The sequence below is a fragment of the Nerophis ophidion genome, linkage group LG05 (genome assembly GCF_033978795.1).
Source record: "Nerophis ophidion isolate RoL-2023_Sa linkage group LG05, RoL_Noph_v1.0, whole genome shotgun sequence".
In the NCBI taxonomy this organism is placed as follows: domain Eukaryota; kingdom Metazoa; phylum Chordata; class Actinopteri; order Syngnathiformes; family Syngnathidae; genus Nerophis; species Nerophis ophidion.
Window position 1 is genome coordinate 50,026,206 of NC_084615.1, and position 14,758 is coordinate 50,040,963.

A 14,758-nucleotide genomic window follows, 5' to 3' on the forward strand; every position below is an offset into this window, starting at 1 on the left:
ATCGACTAACTTACCGGTTGGATATCAGTCTTCTTTTTGCAAATTTAATGAAAGGAATAGATTTTGATAGTAAGCTGTAATTAAACTGTCTTTTGTCATTTTATTCAAACATGAGCCTTTACTGAGTTCGAACCTGGGCTCGGGATCTTTCTATGTGGAGTTTGCATGTCCTCCCCGTGACTGCATGGGTTCCCTCCGGGTACTCCGGCTTCCTCCCACCTCCAAATACATGCACCTGGGGATAGGTTGATTGGCAACACAAAATTGACCCTAGTGTGTGAATCTGAGCGTGAATGTTGTCTGTCTATCTGTGTTGGCCCTGCGATGAGGTGGCAACTTGTCCAGGGTGTACTCCGCCTTTCGCCCGATTGTAGCTGAGACAGGCTCCAGCGCCCCCCGCGAACCCGAAGGGAATAAGCGGTAGAAAATTGATGGATGGATGTATGCCTATGATTATCAAAGACAGAAAATAATCTTGTAATGACATGATGGAATTTAGAAAGTTAAGAGAAGTAACGAAGATTCTCAGTGAAGACAACAAAGTTTTAAAACAGGAAAAGCTGAAAGAGGAGAATACAATATTGCGCCAACAGTTGAATGCCAAGTAGCAAGACAACAGCAGTGTTGTGGAGAACATTAAAATGGAGATAGAAATTTTGCGGCAACAGTTGCAACTAAATAACGGTTATTTGAAGAACTTCAGGGAGGAGATGGCTGCATTGAGATAACAGCTCAATGCCAGACAACAAGAACATATCACCAATTTGGGTTATATCAGTGTTTTGGAAAACATCAAAGAGGAAGTGGATCAGATTACACGACAGAATGATATCGTCATTGCAGGGCTACCTGTCAAACCTCGATCCTATGCAAGAGCAGTTGACAAGAAAGTAGAACCAGATAACATGGACGGTGCTTCAACAGAGAAACAAGTGGTCAACTTTCTGCAATCAAACGGAATTAATGTCAATATTAACACCATTCATGCATGCATTTCACTGAATAGGCAACAACACCTCGCCAGTCACCCTTGTTAAGCTTGCTAACAGGAAATCTAAAATGGCATTGGTGACAGAGAAAAAAGCTGAAAAGCACAATTACACGAACAAGCACCTTGCTAAATGCATTATTTGCAGATGGTACAACTGTGTTTTGTTTAAAAAAGAACACACAGAAGCTAATACAAATAATAACAGAAGAAACTAAATGGAAAAAAAAAAGGTTTGACAAATACAGACTATCTTTGAATCTCAGTAAAACTAATATAATGCTATTGGGTAACAGCAGAAGGGAAAGTCAAACACAAATACAAATAGATGGAGTAGACATCGAAAGGGTAAGAAAATAAATTTTGGGGTGTAATAATAGATGATAAAATGAACTTATGTAAAAAAAAAATACAACAAAGTAGCAAGAAACACTTTAATAATGAATAAAGAAAAATATGTTCTGGACCAAAAATCACTCCATATTCTCTACTTCTTGTTGGTGTTACCATATCTGAGCTATGTGGAGAAATATGTGGAAACAACTACAAATGTGCGCTTCATTCACTAACAAAAACAAATAATCTGATTAATACATAATGTTGGATATAGAGAACATATTTATTTATTGAATCAAAAATATTGAAATTAAATGACTTGGTGCATTTGTAAACAGCTAAAAGTATGTACAAAGCGAACTATAACCTGCTACCCAAGAATGTACAACAATTCTTCTCAACAAAAGAGGAGAAATATAACCTTAGAGAAAAATCTAATTCAAAACATTTGTATGCGCGTACAGCACTTAAGATCGTTAGCATATCTGTATGTGGAATAACAATTATGGAATGGATTAAGTCAATAAATCAAACAAGGCACCAATATGACACAGTTTAAGAGACACAATTGTTCACTAAGTACAAAGAAGATCAATTATAATGAACATCAAATAAGCGGTCCGCTCCCTGTACGATCAGTGCCAGAGCTTCGTCCGCTTTGCCGGCAGTAAGTCGAACACATTTCCAGTGAGGGTTGGACTCTGCCAAGGCTGTCCTTTGTCACCGATTCTGTTCATAACTTTTATGGACAGAATTTCTAGGCGCAGTCAAGGCGTTGAGGGGTTCGGGTTTGGTGACCGCGGGATTAGGTCTCTGCTTTTTGCAGATGATGTGGTCCTGATGGCTTCATCTGACCGGGATCTTCAGCTCTCACTGGATCAGTTTGCAGCCGAGTGTGAAGCGACCGGAATGAGAATCAGCACCTCCAAGTCCGAGTCCATGGTTCTTGCCCGGAAAAGGGTGGAATGCCATCTCCGGGTTGGGGAGGAGACCCTGCCCCAAGTGGAGGAGTTCAAGTACCTAGGAGTCTTGTTCACGAGTGAAGGAAGAGTGGATCGTGAGATCGACAGGCGGATCGGTGCGGTGTCTTCAGTAATGCGGACGTTGTACCGATCCGTTGTGGTGAAAAAGGAGCTGAGCCGGAAGGCAAAGCTCTCAATTTACCGGTCGATCTACGTTCCCATCCTCACCTATGGTCATGAGCTTTGGGTCATAACCGAAAGGATAAGATCACGGGTACAAGCGGCCGAAATTAGTTTCCTCCGCCGTGTGGCGGGGCTCTCCCTTAGAGATAGGGCGAGAAGCTCTGCCATCCGGAAGGAACTCAAAGTAAAGCCGCTGCTCCTTCACATCGAGAGGAGCCAGATGAGGTGGTTCGGGCATCTGGTCAGGATGCCACCCGAACGCCTCCTTAGGGAGGTGTTTAGGGCACGTCCAACCGGTAGGAGGCCACGGGGAAGACCCAGGACACGTTGGGAAGACTGTGTCTCCCGGCTGGCCTGGGAACGCCTCGGGATCCCCCGGGAAGAGCTAGACGAAGTGGCTGGGGAAAGGGAAGTCTGGGTTTCCCTGCTTAGGCTGTTGCCCCCGTGACCCGACCTCGGATAAGCGGAAGAAGATGGATGGATGGATGGATGGATCAAATAAGCTCTGCTTCTTCGTACTCCTTTTCGGACATAATGTAATGAAACAACTGGAAATATGTGATGCATTAAAATTGAATGTTGAGCCTGGATTTGAACATTGCCAACATCTAGGTCTGTCTCACATCCTCTGGAAGACTATTCAAGGTTTTAGGAGCATAAAACTGATACACAGCCTCACCATGTTTCATCCTGACTCTGGGCACCAGCAGGAGACCACTCCCGACGGTTCATATGATTCTAACATGTCAGATATGTACTTTAACATAAGACCATGAAAAGACTTATTATACACAAGGAGAGCTGTTTTAAAGTCTGTTCTCTGAGCAACAAAAACCTGGTGCAGTGACCGAAGTGGTTAAGTAATGTGATCATATTTCCTGGAGCTAGTCAAGACTTGAGCAGTAATGCAATTTTTTCCCAGGAGGGCACCACTGTAGTTGCTGCTGGTTGCAGGAGCTTTGTGCTCTTGTATTTCCTCGTTTTGTGTTCTTTAGTATGTTTTCCTCTTGTTTTCATGCGTTTTTTACCTTTCAGTTCAGCCCCTTTGGGACTGCGCAACAAGAGGGGGCACTTTCGTCACGTCTGTTGTGCTTTTTGAATCTGCTTTCGGGGAGCCATTTGGCCATGGGCGTGTTTGAACCAATGACCAGCTGCTGGCTTTCTGCTAAACCGTAGTCCACATGGAGAGACAGGAGGACATGAGGAAGAGACAGGGCTGTAGAGCTAGCGCTGAGCGTCAGGCTGGACAAGCTTCATGGAGCTCTGACTGAATGAACATGTATCAGACACCTCGGTCTACTTGGAGAGATTCTCGCTCATCCGTGCGGACTGGACAGTGGCCGAAAAATAGTGGGCGGCCCAGGACGAAGTCAGCTCTCTTGGTTGCTTTGTTGGGTCTGTTCTTGTGTCTGGCCGTGCTGCCCCCTCCACCCCACCACAGAGACCACCACAGTGTAGATGGGTGTTCAAATGTTTTTATTTTATTTTGTTGTTTGTCAATGCATGGTGCAGTCATATGTGCGCAATATGTATAATTTATTGCTCATGTTTTGTTTTTTTGTTGTGTTTTTCTTTTATAGCTGTTTGAAGAAATATACCGCTTAAGTGGCAACTGCTTGCATCAGCTCTCTGCTCTTTTAATAAATTGTATGTCCTTTCTGTTCTGTGATGTTTTCCTCTTGTTTTCACATGTTTTTTACTTTATTTCTTGTGGACTTTTTGTATCTGCACTGCAGCTACATAATTTCCCCAATGTCTATCCTGTCCTATTGTATCGTATCTAATTTGCTGTAAACAAAGCAATGGATTAGTCTTTCCAAGTCTACTTTGGACATTGTTCCTTTGATTTTGGCAATGTTTTTAGGAGGGGAAAAAGCTGCTGATGTTATTGACTTATTAATGTGGGTGTTAAAGTTCAAGTCTGAGTTCATTATTACCCCTAGATTTGAAACTGATTACTCGGTTTCAGGTGGTTTTGAAGCTGATAATAGTTTGTTTTTGCTTCTGTGGGCCAAAGAAAAATTATTTCATTTTTGTCTGAGTTTAGATGGAGAAAATTATTTTTCATCCACACACTGATCTGTTCACTGCAGTGACAAAGTGAATCAACAAGCTGATGTCCACCTTGTATCATTGACACGTATATCTAAGTACTGTGTATTCGCTGGCCTAGGGGCAGCATGCACAAGTTAAACAAAAAAAGTCCAGGAATCTAACCATTAGAAAGCACATGTCATAGCGATTTGGTCAGAGTCACAGTTAACAATTTCAACAAAGTATATATTGTGATTGAGATAGGACTTGAACCAGTTAAAGGCCTACTGAAATGAGATTTTCTTACTTACGGGGATAGCAGGTCCATTCTATGTGTCATACTTGATCATTTCGCGATATTGCCATATTTTTGCTGAAAGGATTTAGTAGAGAACATCGATGATAGTTTGCAACTTTTGGTCGCTAATAAAAAAGCCTTGCCTGTACCGGAAGTAGCAGACGATGTGCCCGTGACATCACGGGTTGTGGAGCTCCTCACATCCGCACATTGTTTACAATCATGGCCACCAGCAGCCAGAGCGATTCGGACCGATAAAGCGACAATTTCCCCATTAATTTGAGCAAGGATGAAAGACTCGTGGATGAAGAAAGTGAAAGTGAAGGACTATAAAAAAAAAAACTATAGACGGCAGAGCGATTCAGATGTTATTAGACAAATTTACCAGGATAATTCTGGAAAATCCCTTATATAATTATTGTGTTACTAGCGTTTTAGTGAGATTATATGGTCGTACCTGTACAACCTGAAAGTCGGAGGGGTGTGGCCACGGGTGTGGTGACCGCCGGTGTCTTCGAGGGGAGCCACGTTTCTCGACGAGGCGAAGGCAGCCAGATTTTTTTTTCCCTCCTCCACGGTGGAAGCATCCGAAGGCCGGGGGCGGCCGGTGGGAGGAGGCAAGAGAGTCCGCAGCTGCCTCTTTGACAGGAGCAGGAGGAACGACGCAAGCTCTCCGCTCATGTCTACGTTAATAGCCGACTTATTACCATTTTCTCACCGAAACCTGCCGGTTGACATGTGGTTGGGAACCACGTTTGCTTGACCGCTCTGTTCCATAGTAAAGCTTCACAGTCATCTTTCGGAAATGTAAGCAAGGAAACACCGGCTGTGTTTGTGTTGCTAAAGGCGGCCGCAATACACCGCTTCCCACGTACATCCTTCTTCTTTGACGTCTCCATTATTAATTGAACAAATTGCAAAAGATTCAGCAACACAGATGTCCATAATACTGTGGAATTATGCGATGAAAAAACACAACTTATAGCTGTGAACGGTGCAGGAACAAAATGTGCTATACAATACGTGACGTCACGCGCACGCGTCATCATACCGCGACGTTTTAGCATGATACTTCCGCGCGAGATTTAAAATTGCAAATTCGGTAAACTAAACCGGCCGTACTGGCATGTGTTGCAATGTTAATATTTCATCATTGCTATATAAACTATCAGACTGCGTGGTCGGTAGTAGTGGGTTTCAGTAGGCCTTTAAGAGTAGAACTGGATATTCTCAGCCGGTTTTCTAACCTCTGTAATAAGATAGTACAGTCAGCTGTGTCAAAGGCAGTGCTCAGGTCCAGCAGAGTTCTCCTGTGTCTGTATTCAAGCGGATATCATTAGTCACCTCGATCAGAGCTGTTTCAGTGTTGTGGGGGAGCCAAAAGCCTGATTGGAAAGTTTCAAATACATTGTAAAACAGGAGAAAGTCATTAGGCTGTTGGTATACAAGTTTTCTATAAAATAATTTCAAACAGATTAAAAAACTCCGATATGGTCATTCTTCTACATCTAATTCACGTTTGTGTGTGAGAGCATTTTGTAATTATTGAGTAGAGTTACCACTGTTGGATGAAAGCTGTTTTTTAATCTGTAACTCCTTGCTTTAATTGACCTGTAGCGTTTTCCTGATGGTAGCAATCGAAAAAGAGAGTGTCTGGGGTGTGTTGTTTCCTTTAAGATGCATTGGGCTTTCTTGAGGCAGCAGGAACTGTAAAGCTCTTCCGGTGTGAGGAGAGGGCAGCCAATGGTTTTCTAGACTACTTTTATGACCCCTGGAGTGCAGTCCTCTGAGCTAGCAGCTGGTGAATTAAACACCTGTACAGTATGTTTAAATGTTTTCTACTGTACACCGGTAGAAGGACAACAACCGTCTCTGGGTGACATTGCTTTTCCTCAGCTGCCGTAGGAAGTAGAGTCTCTGTTGGGCCCTCTTCTGCGGCTTGGCAGTGTTGATGTTCCAGGTTATGCCCTCCTCAAAGTGGACACCCAAGTATCGAAAGTCTGCTACCCTCTCTACACAGTCACCTCCAATTTATAGTAGCAAAATGTCTGTTTTATTCCTCATGTAATCAATAAACAGCTCCTTTGGGTTTTTGTGGTGTTTAGGAACAGGTAATTTTCCTTAGACCAAGCCCATAGCCGCTCGAACTCGCTCGAACAATAGTGTGACTCATCCTCCCCAGATATGAGGGGGGATGAGTCACACTATCGAGTGTATAATGAGATGTGATGAACTGCTCAGCACAGACTTTAGAGATCTAGTGGGTTACTCATCAAGGCAGCATGTTGATGGACTCAGATTGTGGATGATCGATTTGACTGTTTTGTCAGTGACAGGAATGAAATATGCCAGCTCTAGGTGACTAGCTGGCTGCAGAGTAGCTATTTGTTTTCTGGGATTTTTTTGCATTTTTAATGCCTTGATTGCAAACTCATTGCACTTTGATGTAGGAATTAGTTTTAGGGGAAGTAAAACTGGAGGCTTAGTTTTATCTGTTTACTGTAGATAAAAGGGCATGAGTGTTACTACAGTTTGTGATGATTTCAGGAGAATATTTTCCCTTGTTCTTCACAAAGTCTGGTTGAACACAATTTTCTTTGTAAATCTCATCATAAACTTAGAGCTTTGACTCACGCCATTTCCATTCAGCTCTGCAGTGCTCCCTTTTCTGTACCCAGTCTTCATTTCTCCATAGGGCCTTTTTCTTACTTTTAACCATTCCAACATTGACAGGAGCAACGGTATCCAAGACATTTCAACACTTGATGTACAAGAGTTCAACAGATCCTCAAAATTAGCATACAGGTTGTTTTCAAACTGAATCATTTCCACAAATTGTGTGCCTATTCTGTCAATTATGAGTAGTTTGGGTCAAACAGACAAGTCGAAGAAAACAAAAATGATCTACTAAAGCAACATCAATAACATTCACTTTGGGTCAAACAGACAAGTCGAAGAAAACAAAAATGATCTACTAAAGCAACATCAATAACATTCACGTTTGAATGATGAAATCAAGAAACTCCCTCTGCTGTGGGTGGGCTTGTTTACATGCAAAGTTAGACTAAACATTTTAAGGACAGCGCTACATCCACACACACATTAAGTCCCCTGTAATGGCCATACAGTCAAGCTCAGTGCACACAATTTAAAGTAATTCCGTAAAATCATCAATAAATTAATTTGAATTTTGTGGTGGTTTGTAAATTGTGATATAAAGTATTGAAGATTTTGTATTATCTCCATTTTGAATGACACATATTCAAATGATAAAAAAAACTCCAAATGAAGATTAGTAGGTGAGTATATTGTCCCTAAATATGACAAACAACTCCACTCCTCTGCTTTTGTCGTATCTAAAACACAGTTGAAGTGAGGGGGACTAGTTTCAATGATTGATGCATTTGCTGTGTTTTTGCCAAGCTACATCTCAGTTAAAACATAAAATTGAGATTGTACAAAGAAATAAAAGTATAATTTGGAAAGGATGTGTTACTTAAAGATCTGACATTGAGTATTATGTGTTTGAGATTTGCTAGAGTAGCACTTGACATTGTAGTTTAAAGTTATCTATTTGCTGATGTACTGTATAGCATGCTAGATTGTCCATATCGTATTAAAATTTTGCCCTAAGTTGTGTTCATTTGCACCATACTACTATTAGACCAAACCCACTTCCAGTTTAAATGTTTGCAACCTATCAAAGAAGAGAGTGACATCACATTATACATTTCCCATTAATTGAGACCTGAGAAAGCCCGCTATATGTTTTCAAACTTGATTAATAATGGCTTTCTAACAAGAAATGTAAAACGAATTGAGACCTGAGAAAGCCCGCTATATGTTTTCAAACTTGATTAATAATGGTAGTGCGTTCCGTTCCGGTGGTGTCTTACTTGCTTTTCTCCGCCCTGAACTGTTGCGTGCAGTCGTCAAAGAGTTTCTGGTTCATCTCCATGAAGAGCTTCAGCGCGTTGTAAATTAAGCCATGAATAGTCCTGCAAGGCGCGCAGGCGTTAGCGCTCGTGGCTGTAAAAGCAGTTATTGCGGGCAAACGGGGGGAGACACTCACTTGTTCCAGTGTGTCTTGGAGTTGCGGTACAGGGCGGGGAACATGATGGGCAGGATCTTGGCGGCATTGTCGCTGATCAGGCTCATGATGTACTCGTTGTTCCAGTAGTACAGCGCCCGCTCGGCCACCTGATGGACACACAAATAAGGTGACACACACGGTTAAGACAACCTGCTGTGTGTCATGCGAGCACTATACCTGAAAGTGCGGGCTGGACACGCATTTGGCCAGCTGCCTGAAGAGGGGCTCCATTACTTTGACAAACTCAGACGGCTCAATGACATCCAGGATCTCCTCGAGCTCATTAAGGAACATCACTTCTTTGGGGCTGTGGGTCTTTGGCCAGTACTTTAACAAAGCCATCACTGTCTGCACACACGGCAGGATTATTTGATTACCATAAAGAATTGACCATGTGGCTTTTCAATTATCTAATACCAACGTTGCTGAGGTTGGGTATCAGGTTATGTCTTTAAACCTTTGAGGAACACAGTAGTAGCTTGGTTTTTGTTATTCATCCGTTACCAAAAGTTGCCATAAAAATTTAATTGCACCAGACAAAAACCGAAGGAAACTGCCCAGTAAGAAAACATAAATGTATTTTATCCATATAAGACACCAAAAAAATGGAGACAAAAGACATTTTATAGAAAATAATGATGTGCAATTACAAGGTGAAGTGCATATAAATGATATTGAAGACTCTTGTTAGCAAAGACGGCGATGAGTGGAGAGGGCGAGCCATGCAGGCCATAAGCTACTCGGAGCTAGCAGATACACAACAGTTAAGCACACAGTAACCTACTCAGTGGTGGTTAGAGTGTTCGCCCTGAGATCGGTAGGTCGGGAGTTCAAACACCGGCCGAGTCATACCAAAGACTATAAAAAAATGGGACCCATTGCCTCCCTGCTTGGCACTCAGCATCAAGGGTTGGAATCGGGGGTTAAATCACCATAAATGATTCCCGGGCTTGGCACCGCTGCTGCTCACTGCTCACCTCACCTCCCAGGGGGTGATCAATAGGATGGGTCAAATGCAGAGGACAAATTTCACCACACCTAGTGTGTGTGTGACAATCATTGGTACTTTAACTTTAATAGCACACGAGCTAGACATATATAACAATTGGCCTTCATTGAGCAATAGTGCAGTCTAAACAGCACATTTTTCAATAAAACAAGTATCAAATAAGTATTGTTGCATAATATTTAGACATACAATGTCTCCAAAGCAGAAGTATATTAGATAGTATGCAGTAACAAACCTGACCGCATCTTTGCATTACATTTAGGAAAAACAACACAGACACGTTGCAACCTACCGGTTCAGTGAGCGTGCTGTCTTTCTCCAGGAACTGTACCACACAGTAGGCCAGCTAAAGGGACAAAGGGAACACAACTGAGCAAATATTGTGTGTGCTCTGCTCATGGATTTTTGGGACCTTGAATAAAGGTTAGTGCTCAGGCAGATTTTGCAGCTTATTTTTTATCGCACATTCTAAAAATACCATGACTAAAAATATGGGGAGTAAGAGCAAAAATGTGTAAGATGAAGAATAAATGGCTGAAATGATAAAGTGACAAACATAAAGTATATAGTATATAATTTCTTATCACATTAGATTGGGCTAGGCTTTTTTTTTTTTTTTTTTTTTAAATACAAATATGTGATTTCTCATTATGGAGCCCTTGGTAAAAAAAAAAAGAAAATCACTGCCGTTACCTGCGGGTGGTAAACACTCAACGACTTGACTTTGTGCAATGGCAGCAAAACTTTGAGAAGGAATATTTTGTGTTCTTCTTTCAAAGGTAAAGCAAATCCATTGATTATACTGGAAAAGGCAAAAGCAGAACGTTAACGACTCGTTAGCTAAATTAAATGTAAAAACAGTATTTAAAAAAATTTATTTTCTTCTTACCTGCCTAATATTTCCAGTAATTCTGCAATTCCATTATGATGTTCTGTCTCATAAATGAAGCTGCAACAAAAAACAAAGAAAAAAGGATGTATTAATGTGGAGTATTGAAGGAACAGCAATGGTACACCTTCACACTAGAACACACTCACCTATAAAATATGTTATTAATTTGCTTCCTAATGTACGCTCGCAGGCCCAGAAACTTGCCATAGATGCGATGCAGAGTGGTCTTTAAAAAGTCCCTTTCTCTGGGGTCTTCACTGTCAAACAATTCTAAGAGCTAAAAGTGCAGGAGGACACCATTGAACATAACTATAATTAGAAAGCAGGACTTATTAAAAGGCAATCTTACCTGCATTACAAACTTCTGGTCAATATACTTTTTGGCTACGTTAGGTTGAAAGTCTGTGGACTCTAAGAAGCGTAGAAAGAATTCATAGACAAGCTGTGAAAAGAAAAACATTCAAATATTGTTAAAAAATGAGGTGTAATGTTCCTACAAATGTAAAATTTAAAAAATTACATACTTTTTCCCAGACATATTACGGACATTTCAATAAAAAATAAAGGTAAATAGATGTGTAGCATGTAAATAAATTATGGAATTATTGGTTGTAAATGCTTCATGTATGCCATTATGTCATCATATAAATTCCGGGAGATTAGCAAGGTTATGTAGATCATACAAATATTAATGAAAGCCAGATAAATTCATTTTATTTTATTTTATTTTATTATTATTATTAAGGTTTATTTGACATAGGGACAGATACAAAAAACATAGACATCTGAAACAGTTATCCAATGTATGCATCATAGTGTTTGTAGCCAAAGCTAATTTACAACACTTGTCCCCAACAACAACAACAACAACAACAACAACACAGATCCAACATCATTAAAACACAAAAATAAAAATAAAAAGGCAAAAATGAGTCGATAATAATGATAATAGAAATAATACAGACGAAGTGCAAACTAGATAAAAGCCAATAATAATAATAACAAATAAAGTTGCACAAGAATATTGAACTGACTGTAATGTCTTCAACTTTCCAAAAGTTTTCTGGGCCAAATAGCCAAGTGTGTGCACTCACATAAACATTTTAGCTGCCATTAATATGGAAACTAGATATGACTGAGCGCTGTAGCACACAAATATAACTTGATTATTTCTCAACTTATTTTCATTCAGTTTAGTTTGTCAACATTAAAACAATTCTTATCAACAAAACAACATTCTCTTTAAATACCAATTCTAAGTTATTCCCAGTGTCCTTGTTTCAATTATAAGGCGTAGTGTGCAAGTACATTAGCCATCATTATTCTTGTTTCAGTTTGTGTGTCTTCTACAACAGTGGAATGCCCTGAAATTTTGCTCCCACCAGCTCAACTTAGTTTATCGTTTGCACACATATTAAAGAGGCGTGTCCTAGCTAGTCTTCATATTTATGGTACGAGCAAGCGCATTAAAAAAAAGACATTTAAATATTTCTTAGATGTTCATAATCTTATCTTTTAGAAAGCATTGAGTTTCTATTTTCCATCCATCCATCCATTTTCTACTGCTTGTCCCTCACAGGGTCACAGGGTGTCTGGAGCCTATCCCAGCTGCATACACCCTGGACAAGTGGCCACCACATGGCACGGCCAACATAGATGGACAACCATTCACACATTCACACACTAGGGTAAATTTAATGTTGCTAATCAACCTACTCACAGGTGCCTCATCATACTTGGAAACTTCAAAATATAATTACCGCATGGGATTAATAAAGTATGTCTGATTCTGATTCCTTGAAATGCCGCATGGCATATAGTATTCGCCTGCCTTGAATTACTGCCGGGTCAAACTCGCTTCCCAAAATAATTAGCGCATGCTTAGTATTACTGCCTGGTCAAACTCGTGACGTCACGAGTGACACTTTCCCTGTCATCATTTTTAAAATGGAGGAGGCTGATTTCAATACCGGTAATTTGAAATCGCATAAAGGGAAGAAGATTAAGAGCTATTCAGTAGGATTTAAGGTCCAAGCTTGCGTCACACTCAATTTTTTACAGCATACCTTTGGTAAGTGCCTGGGTGAGAAGAGGTTTTAAAATAATTAGCGCATGCTTACTTTTACCCCATGCCTTTGATAAGCGCAGGCGTGAGAAGAGGTTTTAAATTAATTAACGCCCCGGCGGCAATTCAAAGAAATACGGTATATACTTTCCATATTTGTGCAGGAACCCTGTGTTATGTTTTCTGCACCTGTAGATGTGGCCATGCAGCCTCCAGGTTGGGCTCATCTTCCTCGGGGTCGAACTCGGCGCCTGTCGGGTTGGATGATGGCGGCAACGTTCTGAACATATTGATGGAAAACTAAGGCAAAAACAGAAAGCGAGAGGGAGAAAGAGTGAGGGAACCTCAGTTTGAAATTTCAAATAGAGCACTGCTGCAAAGCCTGCAGAATGAGAAACATCAAGTCAAGTTAGCTTGAGGAGTTTTTTTGTGTTCCATCATTCATCCATTCATTTTCTATACTGTTTATCTTATTGAAAGTCATGGTAAGCTGGCGCTTATTCCAGATGGCTTCGGGCAAGAGGCGGCGTTCACACTAGACTGTCCCGCCACAAGTTTAAAAATAAAACTGCGTAAAATATAGAAACTTTTCTGTTTAAATATTATGTAAGATAGAGGAAGATCGCACATCACCTTACAAGTGATATACGTATTGCGTTTAAAAAATGTTGTTTGAGGTTTGAGGAACACGTTTTCTGAGTCAGTACACAGTGGAGAGCAGCAGACTGGCCTAATCGTACAAATGTGCTGCCCATTTAAATGTCCACATAGTTTGGTGACTATATGATAATACATTTGCTATTTTCAGTCAATTTTGTTCCGTTTAAATTTCCTTTGTTGAACGTTTGTATAGGCCTGGGTCAATATTTGATAAGTCAATTAACTGTAATGTATAACTCTACTGCTGCCTAAATGTTTGAAATTGAAGCGCAACTTTGATTGTCAATACATTTAGCCATTTTGTTGTTTTCATTGTGTATATTTGAGTTGTTTCGAGTTTAAATTGAGAATTTCATATTTCTCTAAGTGATGTTTTCTTTGGAAAAACTAGCATATTTGTGTTTTATGTTGTTGGTAATTGTAGTTGTATATATAGGGTAGCTTCCCTAATTGTAGTAAGAAAATAAGTACCAACAATTGAAAAATGGCGAAACAACATAATGTAACAAGAAACAGATACAGTATGTTGATACTAATAACCAATAACAGAGAATTGTATTTAAATGTGTAAGACTTACTTTGCATTTTTTTAAATACATAAGTCATAGCCAAATATGCAGATTACCAGATGATGTCATTTTGACATCGCCTCCACCATGCCCCATCATACCCCAGATAAGATCCCCATTGCGACAAATTGATTGCGTCAACCTTTGGGACACAATGCTAGGACATAATTTTGTGAATGGTTCAACCTTTGCAGGTCTGCTATTTACTGAATCCCATTCTAGTTGAAGAGAAAACCTTAGTTTATTCAAAACAACAATTTATGCTTTAGATTAAAACAAATTATTTAAAAAATATTTTTTATAATTTACTTAGCACTATTAAGTTAGTTTGCGCTTAAATTAATTGTATAAACTTCATCAAGGTAATTCACTCCAAAACGTCTTCAAGGGGGAAATTGTCTTTCCAAAGAAAATAATAATTGTTGGAGTCATGAGAAGGAAACCACCATGGTTCCATTTAAAGGTCTGCCAAAATATTATGTTACAGCCACGGTTAGTCAGGTGTGCATAATTTGTGATCATCCTGACAAACTCAAGTGCACGGTGAATCGGGCTGTAAAGCATTTTGACGATCGACACTTTGATGATGAAAGCCTTTGACAAGCTTCAAAACATATTGGTGGAAATGAAGCACACACATTTGCATGCTGATTGGCTGAACTAAACACA

General features: G+C 40.2%; 1 protein-coding gene across 5 annotated transcripts in view; it reads right to left on the reverse strand.

Annotated features, from left to right (window-relative positions):
- LOC133553273 (serine/threonine-protein phosphatase 2A 56 kDa regulatory subunit gamma isoform-like) overlaps positions 1–14,758 on the reverse strand; it is a 66,191-nt gene that overhangs the window by 5,538 nt on the left and 45,895 nt on the right. For all 5 annotated transcript variants that reach the window (XM_061901295.1, XM_061901294.1, XM_061901296.1 and 2 more), the window contains 9 exons: positions 13,050–13,160; positions 11,145–11,237; positions 10,942–11,072; positions 10,793–10,852; positions 10,597–10,705; positions 10,196–10,249; positions 9,072–9,242; positions 8,874–9,001; positions 8,698–8,799 (listed from right to left, as the gene is read on the reverse strand). In XM_061901295.1, the coding sequence (XP_061757279.1) occupies positions 8,698–8,799; positions 8,874–9,001; positions 9,072–9,242; positions 10,196–10,249; positions 10,597–10,705; positions 10,793–10,852; positions 10,942–11,072; positions 11,145–11,237; positions 13,050–13,160 (959 nt within the window). The remainder of the gene's footprint in view (positions 1–8,697; positions 8,800–8,873; positions 9,002–9,071; positions 9,243–10,195; positions 10,250–10,596; positions 10,706–10,792; positions 10,853–10,941; positions 11,073–11,144; positions 11,238–13,049; positions 13,161–14,758) is intronic.